Source organism: Vulpes lagopus, chromosome 3 (assembly GCF_018345385.1).
Source record: "Vulpes lagopus strain Blue_001 chromosome 3, ASM1834538v1, whole genome shotgun sequence".
In the NCBI taxonomy this organism is placed as follows: Eukaryota; Metazoa; Chordata; class Mammalia; order Carnivora; family Canidae; genus Vulpes; species Vulpes lagopus.
The window spans coordinates 90267346-90289026 of record NC_054826.1 but is presented as its reverse complement, the minus strand read 5'-3'; the positions used below and the strand labels follow the sequence as shown (position 1 = coordinate 90289026).

The window sequence follows — 21681 nt, the reverse complement described above, 5'->3', positions numbered from 1 at the left end:
CTCCCTGAGCCTGCCCCAGACACCAGGGCTACACTGTGCTACAAAAGAACAGAAGCAATTAAAATAATTGCTGTCTGTTCCCACTTAGACACGGCTTCCAGATGATTCTGATCTGGGCCGGATTCAAAGCACCGTGGCCCCAAGTCAAGAGCAAGGCTTTCCAGCCATCACCTCCCGGACAGCTGGGCCCCACATAAATGCCAATACGGAAATATGGCAAGGCCACTGGTGGGAAAGACTCCCTAAACTGGAAAAGATATTTTGGTAGTTACAAGCTATCCCCTCGGTCAGCAGACACAGAAACCAGAACATTCACTGTAGATTTTTTTAGGCCACAAAGTGGGTTCCCTACAAAGAAGCCATTCGTGCAGAAACTACCTCTGAGCTCTTTCCCATCACAGCACGGTTAGACCTGGCTGCACGACTGGCGGCCAGAGCCTGGCGCGCTCACCTCAGATGCACAATAGCCTCCAGTGCCCCCCATGGGCGGCCAAGCTCCCAGACAGGGTGGGCTCCTTACCGTCCAGCTCCTCCACGGAGATGTTAGCAAGCTGCTCGCTGTCGCTGCCAGCAGACAGAGATCGGTTGAGGTAATTCCCCTTGTACAACAGGCCGGCGGTCACATGGTGGAAAGGCATCTTCCCCCTGTTCACAACAGAGGCAGGAGCGAGGAGAGAAAGGTGTCATTATTCATTCCTTCTTTCCTTCCTGAAAGGGCCACCTTGGTTTTCAGATGGCCAGTGTCATTTTTCAAATAACAGTCACATTTCTAGAGGGAAGGTCAGCAAATGCCAGGGTCCCCATGGGGACCTGATCACTCCCCAAATGATCTCCAGATCTATCACTTTCTTCACTTTACACCTTACTTCATTTTACCAATTTAATCACGAACCTTGCAGACTGTGGGCCACCATGGTATCAACAAATCCTGTCCCTACAAACAGGAATGCTCTCCACTCCTTTCCTTGGCCTGATAAACTCTTTCTCAGTACTCCTCAGGACTCATAAGGAACACACGTCCCAGAAGCATTGGGCTCTCCAGGGACTGGGTGTCTTCACTGTGACCGTGTGGAGATCCAAGGGTTTCACTTGTCCCGGGTAAAGCAGATGATCCACTCACACAGCACTTGAACCAGGTGGGAAAGAGCAGGCCCTAAATAAATACACACAACCTTCTGTCCCTTGAAGAAGCAGCCCTCAAGGCTGACTGGGATGCAGACACCTGTTGGCCAAAGCAGCTTCGGAACACAGCCCTCTGAGACGCCACTCACATCACCTGCCCTGGTGTAACATTGAATGGCACCTCAGGTGCCCCCGAACAAAGCAGCTCCGGGCAATTGCACAGGGGATTAAAGCATCCCTGGGCCCAGACCAACAGACCCTCTAGTCAAAGCTTCTCTGCCCAGATGCCAACCCTGGAACTTAGGAGTTCCCACCAGTGTGGTGCAGGCTAAGGAGAGAGGGAGGAAAGAGAGCTGGTAAGGAGATGGAAAATGCAAGCACTGAAGAGCTAAAGTCAAGGCAGATAGGACCGTGGGCTCCTCTGCAGCAGAGAGAACATGACTGTTACACTGAGTGAGCTGCTGGGCATGTCAGGAACCGTGTTCTGCTTCTCCCATCTGGAAAGGGGGCTACAAGGACTGATGGAACTTTGGGTGGGATTAGGGAATAGGCGGGAAGTACGGGGAGTCAATTCTAGGCTGTGAGTAAAGGACATCTGTTTACAGACCTCCAGGAATGTGAACCAGGCAGCAGTAGAAGGGGTAATCTCCCCATCATTGAGGGTATTCAAGCAGAGACGAGGGCCTCCCTGCCAGGGTCCTGTGGGAGAGAAATAATCCCTGAGCTCCCTCCCCAATCCTCATTCCCACGTGTACAGTCCCATTTCTTTACTGAAGTTTGCATCTGTACAATCAGTGGGGGCAGCCCAAGTGGCTCCTCCAGGCACTGCGGAGTCACAAGGTGTAAATTACAGCAGGTCTCTGAGGAGGACCACGCGGGACACCCAAACCTTGGTGTCCCTCAATCTACATTCATGACAACAACTGTCCTGATCATGGGACATTGGAGCCAGGGGGCGGGGGCTCCTGCCTTCTTTTCCCTGGGACACCTCTGAGCAACAAGCCTGCAGGACATGCCACGTGCCCTCTCTCTAGTCTGGAGCATACAGCAGTGTGTCCCTATCGGGGCAGAGAGTCGCTGCCTCATGAACCAAGCAACGAGACTCCTAAAGTTATGGGGCTCAGTCCAGAACACAAGGCCAGTTAGTAGAGCGATCAGTTCTAGAACACAAGCCTCCTGAGTGCTGTTCGACTAAGCAGCCTCAGCTAAGCACCAGACATCTTCACCGGATGTCAAACTCTCATTTCAAACTCAAGATGTCTAAAAATGAATTAATTATCTTCCTGAAAAATAGGCCGCACTTCCTGATTTCTCTATTTCTATCAAAGGTACTTTTCAGTCATCACAACAACTGGGACATCTCCACAAATGTTCTGGGCCCCCAAACGGACACATGGCCGAGGCCAGAGCCAGCCATCAGGCTCCAAGCCACCCTCACCCCTGGCCGGCCAGCAAAACAACATCCACGGCCCATCACCCACAGCAGGATGCTAGTTCCAAATTTGTCTGCACTGGCCAATTACAGGGGGGATATCTTCAGCTGATTATAAGCCAGACTTACCCTCCCACCCAAATCTATCTTGACACATAGAGTAGAATCCAAGAATCTTCCTCTGGACAAACACTTCAATTACCATCTCCTCTGTTCACCAACTTAATTTTCAGACCAAACATGTTTAAAAGTGAGACTCAGGTGTATGAATCAGGACCAGTCTCACTTTTCCTAGGGCCGATCCTGATTTTGGGGGGCCATGTGCTGTACTTACTTCACAACACTGGCTAATGCTTCCTGTGTGGCTTCAGTTCCCCTCCCAGCAGTGGCCACAGGACCCTGTCAGCCTCGTCAGCTGTCCTTTTAAAAGTTTAAATCATATAAACATGGGAAGACACAGATTTCACTACCTGGAGAGGGCACCCCTCCCCCCGAGGTCAGCACATGTGCAGAGAGCATCCTCTTCCCTTGTCACCGCTCATCACTCTAGTTTCCCCACATTTCATAAACAGCTCCCCATTATCCATCCTTCTCTTGGTTGTCTGAAGCTCCAGAGGTGCCACACAAATTTTTACGACCACAGTAACAAAGTTACATTCCGTGGAACATTTCCAAGCCACAACCTAGGTCAGCCACAGAACCAATGTCAAGTACTTCACAACTGAATCCTCCCCTGATATACTAACATAATTTGCTTCTAGAAAAGGCAGCTGACAAAATTAGGTACACATTCAGTGCATTCGGCCTGCACTCAAAATGCTCCACATCTAGTGGGAAAGGAAAGGTGCAAGCAAAGCACACGTACAGATAAATGAAGTATGTTCAAGAAAGGGAAGAACAGTATCCCAAGTAAGGTGAAAACAGCCGCCACAATTAAGGGCTAAATTTCACTCCAAGCCACCTGGGAAACCCAAGCTTTAAGATTCTCTCTTTGGCTAAGGAAAGGAAACACACCAGTTCATCAGCAAAGACAAATATGATCCTGACCCGAAAATTCAAGATAGAACCTTCTAGGGAAGACAAAGAACAAAAATATTTTTCTTCAATGGCAATTTTATTCATTGAGAGATATTATTTATGTGACTGCTTAGCATGTAAACATGTTTGTGGGGGTTTTTTTTCTTTGTGTTTTCTGCAAGGCAGTGCAGTTTCATGGTAAAGAACCAGAACTTTCAGGTCAAAATTGATATTACACTTGGAATTCTATCTATTATCCTTATTAGCCATGTAGGTAAGTTCCTTAACCTCTGTCCACAACACTTTTGTCCTATTCAAAAATTCTGATACACACTGAATAGCATTTTTGTAAATATGAAATAAGATAAAGTATAGAAAGCACTCGATTTAACGCTAGGCATTCTCTCAATAATACCATCAGTGATTATTTGCTAAACGTTATATGAAGCAAGAAAGATGCAGGACAAAGAGACCATGGATTCATTAGGTTGAAGAAAAAATACATTGGGTTACTTTTTTAAGATTTTATTTCTTTGACAGAGAGAGACAGAGACAGAGAGAGAGAGAGAGCATGAGCCGGGGTACAAGCACAGGGAGAGGAAGAAAGAGTCTGAGCAGAGAACCCAATGCTGGGCTTGATTCCAGGACCCTGAGATCATAACCTGAGCCAAAGGCAGATGTTTAACCAACTGAGCCACCCAGGCATCCCTAAATACACTGGGTTATTAGGAAGAGGTCAGTAAGGACCTGGCAAAGGGTCAGCTTCAGAGAGAAGCTGGCTGGCATCATGCACCCCGGTGGTGAGTGACCTGCTGTCTGAGCAGAACACCAGGAGGTCCCAGTGCCACGTGCTGTCAGCAAGCAGCTGGCTCTATCAGGAGGAAGGAGCTATTTGAATGGAAAGCACCGGAACTTTAGAGGAGTCTGTTTCCTGGTCACCCGGGAGAGTGCCTTCATGGTCACCTCAAGGACATGGTATCAGGACGCTGAAACAAAAGGGGTGGGGGAGGGGTGGATGAAACAAGTGAAGGGGATTAAGAGTACACTTATCTTTTTTATTTTAATTTTTTTAGAGAGAGAGCGTAAGGCAGGTGGGGGTGGTGATGGAAGGGGCAGAGAGAGAAGAGAGAGACTCTTAAGCAGACTCCATGCTGAGCACAGAGGTCCACTTGGGGCTCGATCTCAAGACTCTGAGATCATGACCTGAGCCAAAATCAAGAGTCAGACACTCAACCGACTGAGCCACCCAGGCACCCCAAGAGTCCACTTACCCTAATGAGCACTGAGTAATGTGGAGAACTGTTGAATCACTATATTGTACACCGGAAATGAACATAACACTATATGTTAACTATGTCAGAAATAACACTTAATATAATAGACAAACCAATAACAAATGAAAGGGTGGTTCCTGTTTTTAGGGTCAGGGAACTGGCATGTTTCCTGGCAGAGTAATAAACAGAAGAGCCCCACTCACATTTACTTGAGATGATGCCCTTCTGAGATGGTTAATTTTATGTGTGAAACCTGAATGGGCCACAGGAGGCTCATGTGATTTGCTTACACATGACTCTGGGCGTGTCTGTGAGAGTCTTTCTGAATGAGATTAACATCTGAGTCAGTAGACGAGGAAAGCAGAGTGCCCCCCTCAAGCTGGGTGGGCCTCATCCAATCTGCTGGAGGCCTGAATAGCACGAAACAAGCAGAGGGACAATTTCTTCCCTCCGCCTAACTGCTAAGCTGAGACACCATCGTCTCCTGCCTTTGGATGCAGACGCGGACTGGTGCTTACACCACTGGCTCTCCTGGGTCGCTGGCTTGCCAATGGCAGATCCTGGGACCTCTCAGCCTCCATAACAGTGTGAGCCAATTCCTTATACCAAATCTCTATCTATATATCCTATTGCTTATGTTTCTCTGGAGAACCCAGACTAACATACCTTACTTTTTTTTTTTTTTCTACAAGATCAACGATTCAGGCATACTGCTGTAGGCTGATATTATTATTCAGGACAAATACTTGTCCCAAAATGTAATTCTGCAGGGCCTTTCAAAGCAGTGCTCCTCAAAGTGTGGTCTGTGGACCACTGCCAGCTGAACACTGCTTATTGCTGGTCTACAGTGAGATAAGGACAGGATTTGAAAGAAAGCATAGAAATTTTTATAGCAGTTTACAGCTTTGTCCCAACATCTAAGCATGTGACCAGTTGACTTCATGTGTGAACTAATCCTTCCCCACAAATTGTTTGAGAGGCACTGCCCTAAAGTACTTTCTGTAGGTCACACACATTTCTGGTAATGGACCATACAGAGATGGGGGAAAGAAATCTAGAGAAATGCATTTTAACTTGGGTCTGAAACTTTTTCAAATAACTTAGAGTTTTTTAAGTCTTCAATGGACTTTGGAAAGGAGGTACAAGACATCAGTAGAAGAGTGCACTCTCTGCAGGAGCCTGGGGTGTGCATGGAATCTACTGCAGACTTCACAGAGGCTCCTGTCCCCCAATTACCAGACATACAAGGGGCAATGTTGACCTTCCATTCTAAAAGTTAGAGAGCCCAGCCAGCCCTGACAAGGCCTTTGCCAAATCCCTCTAAAAATACCCATGAAGACATGAAAACAATGATACTCCCAATAGCACCAATGCTAGGTTGTGGATAAAGCTTCCACTATGTCAGCATAGTCAGGAGCAGAATGACAATCAGTGGCACACCCACATTTTGAATTGAGAGACTAAATAGCAAAGTCAGATGGTAAATGGATAAGAAAAGATTTTTATCTACCCCAATTCTCTCCTAGTCCAGGGACTCAGCAATGGCCAACCATAACGTTCAGTTCAGTCTATGTGGGAAGTTCTTTTTAAAAGGAGCCAGGGTCAGGACTTCTGGGCGGCTCAGTGGTTGAGCATCTGCCTTTGGCTCAGGTCCCACATCCGGCTCCCTGCATGGAGCCTGCTTCTCCCTCGGCCTGTATCTCTTGCCTCCCTCTCTGTGTCTCTCATGAATAAATAAATAGAATCTTAAAAATAAAAGTAAAAGCAGCCAGGATCAAATCCCCACTGTCCTTAGCACCTCTTCCTCCAGGTACTCAGGTCACCCTTCCCAATATGCAAGGGGCTAGAAATGGAAGGGTTTTGGCCTTGCACGTGGAGATGTGAAATCTGCTGCTGGCACGGGAATCAGTAAGAAGGACCTTTGGAGCAAAGACCTACAGGATTACGGCTTTTTGTGTCTTACTTTTGACTAAGGAAGAACTGCAGAATATCTTAAACACCCCAGAAATGTGTGTCTCCTCGTCATGGTCCAAGAGTTAAGTGATGGGGAGACAACAGAAGCCCATCCTACTCCAGCAAAGACACGCTCCATGAATGCCAGCCAGACACCCAGCATTTGACTAAAGCACTTAAAAAACAATCGTGTTCCCTGGTGAAGATCCTGCAGGGGCATGCCAACTGGCAAACAGAGTTTGGATTAGAGCTCAAATCAGACAGGAATGAGTAAGCAGAAAAACACCAACGTGGGGGTCTGCATAAAAAAGTTCTGCATCATTAGAGGAGGAAGCACTTTCACAAAGATGCAGAGCAAAAAACATACTGTCAACAGTGCTATGATACAAGAAAGAAGACAATTTTGCAGTTTCTGGCTATGTCCTTACAAACAGGAAAGCAGGGTGTGTATGAAATAAGAATGCAAATTCATAAGGAAATATCACAGTAAAGGGAGGAGATAACACACCAAAAGTAAAAGACAATATGCTGAGAGGCAACCCTTCCGAAGCCAAGAAGAAACCCCAAAAATAAAAGAATGAAAATCTACATTAATGGCAATAAAGAGTATTTCAAACAAAGAGAAAACTCAGCAAATAATACAATGCATGCATGGACCTACCACTTAGGTTAAATAAAGGCTAATATTTTACCTTATTTGGTACAGATTTTTTTAACAGAAATATTACATTGATGCCCTGCCCACTTATTCTATTCCTCCACCTCCTTCCCTCCACTGAAATGCATCCTTCCCATCCATGTTTTAAATTTTCCTACATTTGGGAGCATCTCTATAGAATATATTATAGTATTGCCGTATATATCTTTAAATTTACATAAATAATATCACACCACGCATATGCTTTTACAATTTGCACATTTCACTCTATACTAAATTTCAGGGATTTATCCAAATCCATACACATAACACCTAATGTATTTTTAACTGCTCCATAGTTTTCCACGGTATAAATATATTGTAATTTATTTACTCTTTATGCAACTGACATTAAAGTATGCTGTAATGGGTGTGTTGGTTGGCTCAAAGGAGGTGCAACTCTTGATCTCAGCATCAAATTCAAGTCCTACATTGGGTTTAGAGATTACCTTAAGAAATAAAACTTAAAAAAAAAAAAATAGTACACAGGGCACCTGGTTGGTGCAGTCAGTTTAGCATGGGACTCTTGGTTTCACTCAGTTCGTGATCTCAGGGTCCTGAGATTGAGCCCGGGTCAGACTCCACACTCAGAGTAGAGTCTGCTTGAGATCCTCTCTTCCTCTCCCTCTACTCATCTCCCCTCTCTAAAATAAATAAATCTTCTTTACTTTTTTTAAGATGTTATTTATTTATTTGAGAGTGAGAGAGAGCACAAGCAGGGGGAGTGGCAGAGGGAGAGGGAGAAGCAGGACCCCTGGGATCACGACCTGAACCAAAGGCAGACACTTAACCAACTGAGTCACCCAGGTACCCGTAAATAACTCTTTTTTTAAGAGAGTGCTACAACGAATATCCTCATATGTGTCTCTTTGTTTATATTTGCAGGCATTTCTTATAGCCTATATACCTAAATAAAATATTACACAATCTTGCCAAGTTGCTCTCCAAAATGGTTGAGTTAGTTTTCCATTGCTGCGAAACAAACTACCCCTGAAATTAGTGGCTTAGAACAACAAATACATATTATCTCACATGTTCTGTGGGGCAGGAATCAGAAGTTGCTTGGCTGGGAGGTTCTGGCTCAGGAGATCTTGAGTTTGCAGTCAAGATACTGACCAGAGCTACCACCAGCAGAAGGTGTGACTGAGTCTAAAGGATCTACTTCCAAGATGATTTACCCATCGGGCTATTCACGAAAGGCCTCACTTCCTTGTGGTCCCTGCCACAGGGCTGCTCAAGTGTTCTTATGACATCATAGCTGGCCTCCCCCAGACAAGTGATCCAAGAGACATGAGGGAGATTTTAGGACTCAGTCTTGGAAATTACATGCCATCACATTCACCACATTGAATTCATTAGAAGCAAGTGGCTAAGTACAACCCACACTCATGGGGGAGGAAGTAGTCTCCACCTTTTGAAAGACAAAGTATCAAAAAATGTATGGATATATTTTAAAACCATCCTCATGGTAGTGGCAATTTAGTGACCAATGGTTTGTCAAGGAGCGTGTTTGTTTCCCCCACAGCCTTACTAACATTTGGTATTATCAGACTGTTTCATTTTTCTTAACTGGATTGCCTTGGTTGCCAATGTAGGCATCTTTTTATGACTTTTGAGCATTCTGGGCTTTTCTTCTGTAAACCTGCTTTTCATCCTCATCTCTTGAGTGGCTTATCATCTTTGGATTGCCTTGTTCTTCCATGTTATTATTGTCCAATAGTTCAGGTCAACCTTACTTTCAAGCCCCCAGGTTATTAGTCACTGTTGATGCTGTTATTGTGCCAGCTTCTAGCCAAGGCTTTTCTAGACTCTTCCACAAGTTCACCAATTGCTCTTCTCATTGTTGCTTCTTGCAGGGCACTCCTTCCTCTGAGTTCAATTCCCTTCTTAGTAAAGGGAATTCAGCAATTCTTTCATCGAGGAACTGTACATGGAAAACTTTTAAGTCTTTGTCTAAAAGAACTTTATTTCAATCTCATTTTAATTATAATTCAACTCAGTAGAGAATTATAAATTACTTGTTAGCTTAGAACTTTGAAGATCATCTGTTGCTGATGAGATATCTACTTGCTCTTCACCTGCTAATACTCAATCTGGACAATTCTAAGTTTACATTTCCAGATATAGACTCTCTCCCAATCTCTATATTCTCTTCTGTAAACTTTTATTAGATGTATGTTGGACCTCTTTATTCAAGTTTGGTACTCTTGATCAGCTCATCCAACATCCATTCATATTCTATGTGACTGAAGAAGCTAAAAAGCTAGTAAATGTATTTTCCGTACTCTATTGCTACTAGAGTTCCGGATGAGAATTAGTTCCCATATTCAAAAGTACTTGCAAGTCTGGAATGTAGAAATAAGATGAAAGCAGTGGTACACCTGGTAAAGTTTACCAGCTAGGTCTCAAAAAAAGTCTTTTTTTTTTAAGGTGTTGAGTTATATATAAGTTTCTTATATATTTCAGATACTAACCCTTAATCAGATATGTCATTTGCAAATATCCTCTCCCGTTTGATAGGTTGTCTTTTAGTTTTATTGACTGTTTGCTGTGCAGAAGTGGGGATGGGTGAACTAGGAGAAGGGGATTAAGGGTACACTTATCTTGATAAGCACTGAGTAGTACACAGAATTGCTGAATCACTATATTGTACACCTGAAATTAATATAACACCATGTGTTGAATACACTGGAATTAAAGTAAAAATTTAACAGCCTTGATTTGCAATATTTTTCCTGTTTCCATGGTGTAAATACTCCTACAACAAAAGGCCAACTCCACGCTGTCAACATGATGTCACTGAACATGGACTTGGGAGGTGATGTGCTATAGTATACCAGCACACCATTATACAGTATCTCCACATATTTCCACATACCCCATTTCCACAGATGCCATGGACTAAGTCAACCACAAAGCTATATAAATAACAAGAAAATGTAGTCACAAAATTAGGAGGTGATGAGTTTTTAGTATTTATTACCTTCGTTTCTTAAATATAATTATCTGTAAGTTGATACTTCATTTAAGAATGTAAGTTTATGCTTCATTTATCATTCATTTTAGAATGGCTACATTTAATAGCTGGCTCATAAAATTCCTGAAAATTTAACAAATGCCTTTCACAAGCTATTATGGGCTGGCTCCAGCATGACACTGAATGAAAGCTTTTTCCTGACCACTTCTGGTTGTTTCCACAGGAAACAAAAGGCATGGAAACATGACATGTTCCTGCAGCAATATTCCACTATCCACTCTCCAGCTTCCTGGCTGCAAAGAAGTGGTCGTGGTGATGATGGCAAGAGTAGCAGTGTCTCTTAAATCCTTGGATCACAGCTTCAGGGGTCAATTCTCCAGCTTTCTGGGGGTCAAGAGAAAGTTTTAGGAACAGGAAGGGTTTTCCAGTGGGAGTCTCAGCAGTAGTAACTCTCCTAGAAGGTCAATTCTAAATTATTCTGGGGGTCATTCTGGAGACCCACCTAGATTCCAGTTCCTCAGCCATTTGACGAGTGGTAAGCATCAAATTCCCTGTATTAGATTCATTCCTTTTTAAAATACCCAGAGTGGTTATTGGTCCTTGAACTAAATCTTAAGATTACATTATTGCTACATTATTATTATATTGTTGCTACATTATTATATCTTCCAGGTCTCTTGAATTCTTTTTTTAATTTTCATATTTTTATCCCTCTGTATATTTATAAACAACTTCCTCAACATTAAACTCCCAATTCTATTTTGACTCATGGCTGAACCTGTCCACTGACTTTTTCACCCAAATGACTGTTTTCTACATCTGGCAGTTTGATTTGGTTCTTTCCTAAATCTTCCCTCATTTTTCATGGAGTATGAATCTGGGATTATAATTTTTATTCTTTTACCTTTTATTCTTCCACTTTTTCACAACTTTCTTTCGAAACGTCACTCTATCATCTCAGTCTCTGGACTCACTAATCCTCTCTGTCCTCGGATGTTTTCCAGCAGTAACCTGTTTCCGGCTGTGGTCTACCAGTTTCTGTGGTTAGGAACTCCAGCAGCATCGTCAGCAGGTGCTACCCTTGCCTTTGAAGGTGCATGTACTCAGAAAGCCATGGCAATGGCACAGGTGCCAAAGGCATCCCACCGGCTGAGGACCAGTTTGCACATTCATTCTTGTCTTGGCATGCCTGCACCAATGCATGGTATAAATTTGGACTGCACTTCTCTGAACTCCAGGTTTGGAGTTCTGATTTATTTACTGGCGACTGTACAGCCTTTGTCTGGGCAGAGATAAGCACCTGTGCCACTTTGCTGAGCAGTGGGCAGACTGAGCCTAGTCTCCACTTAAAGGAGGGACAGCCAAGCCATGGTCTCAGTTCCTGTTGCTGCCTGTTGCAGGTCCAAGACCACAGTTTTTATCCCAGCGTGGACATAAAAACTCCCAACCCCAGAGCCTTTTTAGGTTTTCCTACTCTGCAGCAACGTCTTCTCCTTCGCTCCTTTCTGGGCTTTGAGTTTCCTTCTCTTTCTTTCACATGAAATTATTTTACCAGTCAGAGTACAGTCAGGAAAACAGAGCAGTCAGGTAGTTCAGTTAAAGGATTTCAAACCGTGGGCTAAGTGGGTAGAAGGCTGACAAGCCCAACAGAGCATGGTTAGCAGAGATTCACAACAATAGAAATTTATTGCCACTGCTGGTCTAGAGGGATGTATGGAGAAGGTAGGATTACCAGAACTTCAAAGTTGGGCTGGTAGCTCTGGAAAGGGCAAGAACCATGGTAGAGGCTGCTCAGCAGGAGCCGGAGTCATGGAGGGAGGGGCTCTGCTCTGGGAAGATGATGGAGAGCCAGTGCTAGAGACATGTGTCAAAGGAAGCTGGAGGTGGGAAGATATAGCCTGGCCTCTGTGTTTATCTCCACCTTCTCTTCCCCTGCTGATGCCTCCCTTTGGCCAGGAAGTCTAGAAAAGCAGTTTGCAGGATTCAGTCCCTACAGTGCAGGGCAGAGCAGGGGAAGGGGCAGGGGGAAGTATAAAGCAAGCAGGCACAACTGGCAGCACTACAAATTCAAATTTTTTGTTATATTTCATCCAGCGTTCTGTGTTTATAACAGGAAAACAATCCACCATTAGCTTAGTGACCACACTTACAAAACTAGATATCCTCGTGACATTTTGAATTTCAAAGATAAGGAAAAGTCCACGTAGAAAACACAGGCTACTCACAAAAAGAAGAAGAAGAAGAAGAAGAAGAAGAAGAAGAAGAAGAAGAAGAAGAAGAAGACGACGACTCAGCTTCCTTCAGAACAAGCAGCAGCCACAACAATGACACAATCTCCATCAACTGCTGCCTTTAAAGGTAATTTAAAGTAAGATAAAGAGGAGAATCTAGATGGCTCAGTCCATTAAGCATCTGCCTTCGGCTCAGTTCATGGTCCCAGGGTTCTGGGAGCCACCCCCACCCCTCCACCCCCACCTCTTCTTCCTCCTCCCCACCCCTACCCCCTGCACATGCTCACTCTCTTTCTCTCTCAAATAAATAAATAAAATATTTTTAAAAAATAAAAGTAGAAGAAGTAGAGAAGTCTACAAATCAAACGATGGGAAATGACTTTAAGGCAAATGTAAAAAAAAAGAAAGTTCCAACTTCAAAACAATTTAAAACAAAAAGCACTGCAAGTATAAAAAGTCATTATATGTTTAAAATGGGTAAAATTCAAATTAATATATTAGTCACAAACCTCTATGCATCATACGTTAGAAAGTAAAAATAATTTAAATATAAAGAAAAACTCATTTAAAAACATTGGTGAAGACTTAAGTACATCCTCTAAGCCTTTGACAAATTACCTGGACAAAAATTAAAGAGGATATTAATAATATTGACATTTTCCTACGAAGGCTGATTTAATGTGGTGTGAGCACAAGTGTGCATGTCCACTCCCCCAGAGATCATTTTCCAGATTTCTTTTTTTTTAAGATTTTATTTATTTATTCATGAGAGAGAGAGAGAGAGAGATTGAGAGAGGCAGAGACACAGGCAGAGGGAGAAGCAGGCTTCAGTCCGGGAGCCTGCAGGACTCAATCCCGGGACTCCAGGATCACGCCCTGGGCCAAAGGCAGGCGCTGAACCCCTGAGCCACCCAGGGATCCCCCATTTTCCAGATTTCTATGAATATTTACAAAAATTTGTCAGACATAGGGGCACCTGGGTGGCTCAGTGGTTGAATGTCTGCCTTCAGCTCAGGGCGTGATCCCAGGGTCCTGGATCGAGTCCCACATTGGGCTCCCTGCATGGAGCCTGCTTCTCTCTCTGCCTCTCTGTGTGTCTCTCATGAATAAATAAATAAAATCTTTTTTAAAAAATTTTAGCAAATATAAGACCACAAAGTAAACTTTAGTAAAAGTATTCAAAAGCAGGCCTGGCACAGTTGAATATAAATAGAAGCAAGAATAAAAGTCAATATTTTAATACTAAAAGCAACATTTTGTCCAGCTTTCTTGAGATATGCTTGACATCTAATACTGTGTAAGTTTAAGGTATACAATGTAGTCGATTTCATGCATTTATATATCCACAAAACAATTATCGCCCTAGTGTTAGCTCACACCTCCATCATGTCACATAATTACCATTTCTTTTTTATGGTGAGAACAGTGAAGATCTACTCTCTTCACAAATCTCAAGTACACAGTGCAATATTTTTTTAAAGATTTATTTATTTATTTCAGCAGGGATTAGGGGCAGAGGGGGGTGAGGTAGAGAATCCCCAGGAGACTCTACACTGAGCACAGAGCCCAATGCAGGCTCCATCTCAAAACCCTGAGATTGTGACCTGAGCCGACCCAAGAGTTGGACACTCAACTGACTGTGCCACCCACGTGCCCCACCATGCAATATTATTCACTATTATAATCATCAGGCTGCACATTCAATCCCTAGAACTTACTCATTAAAATTGAATTTGTTAATATTAAATACTCTAAAATACTTCCTAGGTCAAAGTTTTTAAATTAAAATTACAGGCTTATCTTCAAAAAAAACAAAAATGGAAATAATTCATAGAAAAAAGTATATGAGGTATATAGCAAAATAACATTCAGATAAAATGTGAGGCATTTGCTTTCATTATTCCAAAGAGAAAGGATAAACATGAAATAAGTCTTAAATGCTAACTTCTTAGAAAACTCCCAGCAACAAAAGAAATTAAGAACACAGAAATAATGAAAGAGATGAATTAGAAAACAGATAAAAGAGCTGGTTATTGAAACAAAAGCAATAAACTAGACAAATCTCTGACAAGTTTATTAAAACAAATAGAGAAAGCACAAAGAGGAAACGTTCTGAAATATGAGAATTCTATGTGCAACTAACTCTAGACTAATAAATTTAAAACACTGCTTAAATAAATGATTTTTTCTCTCAAAACACAGAAATTAGATTCTTTTTATTGAAAGCAATGTGATTTAATATCATTCATGCTTATTGAAAATCTCAGCATAACACTTTGTTAGGCAGTGATTTAAATATCTGGTTTTAGGTTGGGTGTATTTCCATACTTGATTTTAACATCTGCCATAACCAAAAATACACCTCAAAAAAGAGACACAGATCTAAACTGAAGAAAAATGTCACTGGCAGTATTTACTCAATCACAGTGTTCACTGCATTTCCATCCTATGAGCATACCAAGATTTTGCCGATATGGGCTGGTAAAGTTTCATCTTCCCTAATGTCAATGGATAATTTTGCAAACTGCAAGCAGTCCCATTTTTACATTTTTAACAAATGGGTCTAAAAAACACTTGATCTCTTCATTTGGAAGATTCCTAAGTGGTTGACAAAATTCTGTTTCCAGATTTTTTAACTTTGCAGATTTGAGTTTATAGATAGCACACTCACATTTTTTTTTGCAACAAAATCACATCATGGTTGAAACATTTCCAAAACCATGATTTTCAAAATGCTCTTTCCATAGCATGAGCTTCCTTTGAAAAGAAGTCATTTCCTCAAACCTTTGTTAAAGTGTCATCTTTAAGTGTGTGTAGCAGACATCCTGCCATCTCAGAAAAGATCAGCAAATGTGGATCATTTGCCTGTTTATGATGGAGAGTGTGTGACTCCCCGTGTTTGACAACTCTTTTAAGAACTTTGCCCCAAAATAAGCCCCACACTTCACTGTGGTACAAAAGCCATCTGTAGTCATTTCCCATTTCATTCCAAAGATTTGGGTCAGGTTTCATTATTCATGAGAGTGAGTATAGATCAAGATTTTAAATAGTCTTTTTCACGTTTTTCAGTGGTTTTGGCCAACTTTTGTCTGATTTGGCTTGTCAGTGTTTTAATTCATAAAGTGCTGATGAAGGCCTCCTTTGGAGACTGCAGGAAATGCCATCTCAGCCATTGTCTTGAGGTCCACTTGGGCCTGCATGATCAGCATGATCCAAAAGCTAGAGCTTTTGGCACACATCTTGCCCTTTTTTTTTTTTTTTTTTTGAGTGTTAGTCTAATTAAAACTAATTAAGAGAATCTGTAAATCCCTCTAACCAGGCACTTGTGTCACAAGTCACTGGAAACAAGGGCATGAAGAAGTCACTGAAAACAAGGTAAAACCCCCATGTGTAGGGACACCCACCTGCCCTGAACATGTCACCCCCATTGCATTAGACCAGCAGGCAGATGAGCAATTGAGGGTGTCCATGTCTCTCCAGAGTGGATGTTAGTGAAGTGTAACTTCTTCCTTCTCTTTTCTTCCTACATCAAAAGGAACATCGTACACACCCTACTTTGGAAATCACTACAGAGATACTGCCATTAAAATGAGGAAAAATACAACATGCCCATCACCTCTACTATTAAGTAACACTATCCTAGAAATTCTACTTAATGCAGTAAGACATGAACAAAACTAAGAGAATATTTAAAAGGAGAAGACCAAGAAGAAAAAAAAATCAAGTGATTAAAACCTAAAATGAAATATATATAAATATGTAACCCATCTCTCATGGTCAAAGGACATTTGAAGTTGGAAGTATAACTACAGAAATCACAAAGGAAAAGATTGAGAGCCTTGCCAATATAAAAATATAAGTTTCTGAGCATTATAAACAGCAAAAATAAGAGTAAATAAAAATAAAATAAAAGGGAGCACAAAAAGGACATGAACAGACAATTCACAAACCTGGAAAAACAAACTAATAAAATATATGGAAACAATAACTGATCACATAAGTAAGCAAAGAAATACAATTTTTAAGCTATCTGCTCTTACAGTTTGGGAAAGTTTTGTTTGTGTGTCTGTTTTATTTTTAAATATTTTATTTATTTATTTATTTATTTATTTATTTATTTATTTATTTAGAGAGAACACGCACCCATGAACAGGGGGAGGGGCCACGGGAGAGGGAGAATCTCAAGCAGACTCCACACTGAGCACAGACCCCGCCCCCAGGACCCTGAGATCATGACCTGAGCCTAAATCAAGAGCTGAAGGCTTAACTGACTGAGCCATCCAGCCACCTTTGTTTTTTGTTTTGTTTTTGTTTTTGTTTTTGTTTTTTGTGTGAGAATATAATGCGCTAGGTTCTTAGTAGCCACTGGAACAACAGCTTGGAGAAAACAATTTGGCAATTATGTATCAAGAGTCCAAACAATGTTGATGGGATGAGCACTGTTATACTATATGTTAGCAAATTGAATTTAAATCAAGTATTTTTTTAAAAAAGAGTCCAAACAATGGTTCTTAGTCTTTGATCCAACAACTCTGTTGTTTGAAATCTGTCCTAAGATACGGTCAAAGATTTGTATACCAAAAAATCTCATTGTATTTAAAATGAAAGAACAATGAAAAGGAAGGAAGAAAACCTCTAAAAACACAGAAATTGATAACAACACAGTATATTGTTATCAATGATTCTTACTAAAATTTTAATGACATCAGAAGTCTTTATAGTATGCTGTTTTAACTCTAAAAAGCATCTCAAGTAGGAAAATGCCAATACTTCTCTCTCTTAAAATTCTATTCAAACCATGCTATAGGAGAACAAAATGTAATGCATTCATAAAAGCACAGAATATGGAGAAAAGGGACCATTGTCATTAGTCCAAAAAAACTGGCAGGATTATTTTGCCCATCTTGATGACTGAGTTTGAGCAGAGCAAGTCTGGGCTGAAAACGTGGTAAGTAGTGAGAGGCATTGTGGAACATCACGAGCACCCCAAGGTGGCAGGTACCAAGAGCTAGAATGGACACAGGGTGAAGCCAGGGCCTGAGTAAAGCCCTTTACTTGGAACAATTGAGGGGGTCTCCCACCCCAAAGAAAAGTTTCTCTTAATGGAGTATAAACTTCCTGAGGGTGGGTGGGTACCCCAGGGTAAGGCCTTCTTCTTTTGAGTAAACCAAAGAAGCTATGCTCCCACCCCAAGGGGGAAACAAGAAATTGAATCATTCTCGGAGTTTCGTCCTAGGCCCCCACATACCACCCAGCATCTAAGAATCAGGTCCCAAGTTCCAGGGCATTAGCTTCAAACAAACCTTGGTTGCACTGGCATCAAATACCCCTGCCTTCGGTGATTTATAGAATATCATCTATTATTCACTTGACACTTGCCTTTGATCAGACCCTACCCTGGATTCCTGAAGGAACGCATACCCCAGGCCCCTTTCCAATAAAAATCCCCAACCCCAAACAACGGGGAGACTCATCTCTCCTTTTCTGAGTCTCCCAGACAACCCATCTACTACACTCTATCACTTACACTATTCAGTAAACTCTGCTCTCACTTCCTCCTGGCTTGCGTTTGATTTCTATCCTGTGGGAAGCCAGTGATATTCTTCACTTGGTTCTGTGGGGGAGGCCCCCTTGGGGTCCTTGGACCCCACCTGCCTGTGTCATTGACAGGAAACCTGACCCACACTGGCACTTCCATTCAGAAATGCCAGCAATGCCAATGACCAAACAAGGACTGCCCAAGACCTGAAGACGATCAGCATCCCCAAGACCAGGACAGCAGAGGTGACCCCAGAAATAACAAGGATGATTCTGGAAAGAGAAGGCACCTTTGAAGAATTTTAACATAACACTTGAGACCCAAGAGGCTCTTTCAAAAAATGAGCAGTCTGAGATCAAGAATGCAGGGAAGTTAAAATTTTGATTGGGAAAAAAAAAAAATCAATAGAAGAACTAGAGAGGAAAGTTATGGACACCACATGGAATACAGGGGGAAAAAACAGAAAAATTCATTAATAAACAGGATTAATGAAGAAGGGCCATCCACCTAATAAGCATTTCAAGATGAGAGGCCAGAAAACTTGAAGGAAAGGAAATAAGAGAAGAACATTTCTGATGATGTGAACCTTTGCACTGAAAAGGCCCATCAAGTAGCTCAGAGCTCATAAATAGCCTAAAACCTCATAAAGTTTCAGAACACCAGGACAGAGAAAGCACTCTAAAGCAAAGAACCTACAGCTTCTTGATGAATGATGACCATACTGGCATCAGACACAGATCAGCATCATCGGATACTAGGTGACGGCAGAGCAAGCAGCTGAAGTCTCATGGGAAAAATTAATTTATACCCAGTCAATATCCAATCAAGATAAGCACTTCGAAAGTGTACGATTCATAGACACTTCCTAACAGAATCACTCAATGAATTATGTCAGCAAAACATACAAGGAATCCAAGGAGTTAAAGAAGGGGTTCCAGCCCATGGGTGAAATCTAACAAGAAGGGGTGCTCTCAGAAGATCACTGTGGGAGCAGATAGATGCAGAAAGCCCAGGGCAGGGAGAAAGGGAATCTGCACACCCACACGGTGCTGTAGCTGGATCAGCCCCGAGAAGCAGTAGCCAAGTGTCGATATCAAATGTCAAACACGAGTAGAGTGGGCTCCCCTCCCCACTTCCCTCTCCCTCCGATTGTGAGGGTTTTTAAATATTTTTTCTACAAACAGCACAAGATTCATGATATAATATTTGTTTCTGCATGGAATAATATTTATAATAATAATATTATTATTATAAACGCTAATTATGTTCTTTTCGAGTCTGCAATCGACAGAGGCATCATGGAAATTTCAATTCCAGATAGAGAAGAGAGCAGATGAGTTTGACACCACAATAGCCAAGTGATACAACTGGCAGAGAAGGGGGAGAAAGGAATGCGGGGTGTGAAGTCCTTCATCTCTCCTGGTGGGAGGTCCAAAGGTAATAGTTAAAGTTAATAAGGAAATAAAGATTTAAGTGTATGAGCTAACACAATGAAGCTATTCAATTCAAGGATTTAGAAATAAAAATGTGACCAGCAGAGCCTGGAAGTAAAGGACAGGGAGGATGTAGGGCAGCGGGGGTCCCCTTGCCCTTCATGAGAGAGGATCCCTTCATCTGGAGGCATTTCAACCCATGGAGCGCACTAACAATTACAACTGGCTAAAAGTGGTTGACACTTTGCTTTGGCTGATGGGGATGCTTATTTTTTATTTGTATCCACTTACATTGTTTTTTATTATCCTGTTCCTGTATTACTTTTATAAGGTCAGGACGTAAAATAATATAGACAGCATAATCACAACTATATAAATATAATTACCTCGTCACATCTATATTCGTATGCATATTCATATATAATCATACGGATGTTCATATATGTGTGTTCATAATGGATATTCATAGAAAAGTTATTGGAAGAAAATAAAGCAAAATGTAAATACTAGTTATTGCCAAGTGATGGATTCACTATAATTGTATTCTTATTTGTGTGAACTTTCCACACCTAGTACCAGGGATTCATTTTATTTTTATAGTTAGGAAGCAACATGATTTTACAAACTGAAGAGCCTGCCCAGCATTTCCTCCACACGGGGGTAGGACCACAGGGGCCTGAAGGCAGGCAAAGGGTGCTTCAGGGCTAGGGTTCAAGTGAGCCACAGCCGTCAGGCAGGAGCACACAGTGTGTCTGCAACCACAGGCCTTGGAAGGCGGAGGCTGGCCTGGTGAACATTAAGGGCAAGTGTTACCCAGCAGTGTTGGCCAGACAGATATGCATCTCTCCTACCAATTTTGAATTTGAGTGGAACTGTCTTCCTGCGATTTTCCAAGGATCAAGGATTTACAGGTAATTAGAGGAACACACCTGCTAGAAGGAATTCCATACCAGTGTCATAGGAATACTGAAGCTCACCTGCCAACAGAGATGCTTTTGGCAGAGGATTTTAAGTGGTTCTTTCTGAAAGCAATTAGACAAAAGTTCTGCTGCTTTTTTCAGGCTCCTCCTTCAGGCTATTATAACCTTTTTTAATTAATAAGTTAAATATGAAAGGGTTTAATTTTAATACGTTTTTATGTGCCTCCCTTTGAGATCCTCATATAAGGTTTTCCTGCTAACTCTTCCAGACATTTCTGGCTTCTCAAGCATCCAAACAACTTTCTGCAAGGTGGGGGCTTTTGTTGGCTGAGTTGGGAACCCTCTTCCAAAGACAGTGGGAAGCAAGGGACTGTAGATCTGGAGCAAGTAACTGCACACAGCACCTAACCGTGACTGCAGAGTCCTCCAGGATGGCACTTTGAATTCCTCACTAGCTGTCTTAGTGTGCCGATCGCCATAGCAAACTATCATAGACTGGGTGGCTGAATCAACAACTGAGAAATTTACTTTCTCAGTTATAGAAACCAGAAGCCCAAGATCGCAGTTGGTTTATAGTGGGTACTCTCCCTGGATTGTAGATGGCTGCTTCCTGTATCCTCACATGGTGGAAAGAGAGAGAGGGAGAGCAAGCAAGCTCTCTGGAGTCTCTTCTTAAAAGGGCACTAATCCATGATCTCTACTAAACCTAATTATCTTCCAAAGGCCCCACCTCCAGAAACCAACACATTGGGGGAATTTAGGGCTTCCACACATGAATTCTGGAAGGAACACAATTCAGTTGAGAGCAAATATGGATGAAGATGGATCAAATCAAGCAGGAGTCTAAGAGTCTGTTGCTTTTTGTTATTTGTTTGAACTAGAATTAGCACTATATTGCCTAGAAGAGACTATGAAGAGATTCATAGAGAAAGGTACTGCACCCCTGGAGATTTAGCCTCATTTGGACCAATTTACATAAAATGAAAAGCATGTAAATTAGATTCATTCAATCCATCATTCAGATGGAAAGTAGTTTGAAATTCACCTATTATTTTGGAGTTGACAGCATAATATTTGGAAATAAAA

At 41.9% G+C, this 21681-nt stretch overlaps 1 protein-coding gene across 2 annotated transcripts in view; it reads right to left on the bottom strand.

Moving 5' to 3' along the window:
• The window catches only part of CALN1 (calneuron 1), a 521841-nt gene that overhangs the window by 370535 nt on the left and 129625 nt on the right, over nt 1-21681 (bottom strand). For both annotated transcript variants that reach the window (XM_041750714.1, XM_041750713.1), the window contains one exon: nt 521-645. In XM_041750714.1, coding sequence (XP_041606648.1) covers nt 521-645 — 125 coding nt within the window. The remainder of the gene's footprint in view (nt 1-520; nt 646-21681) is intronic.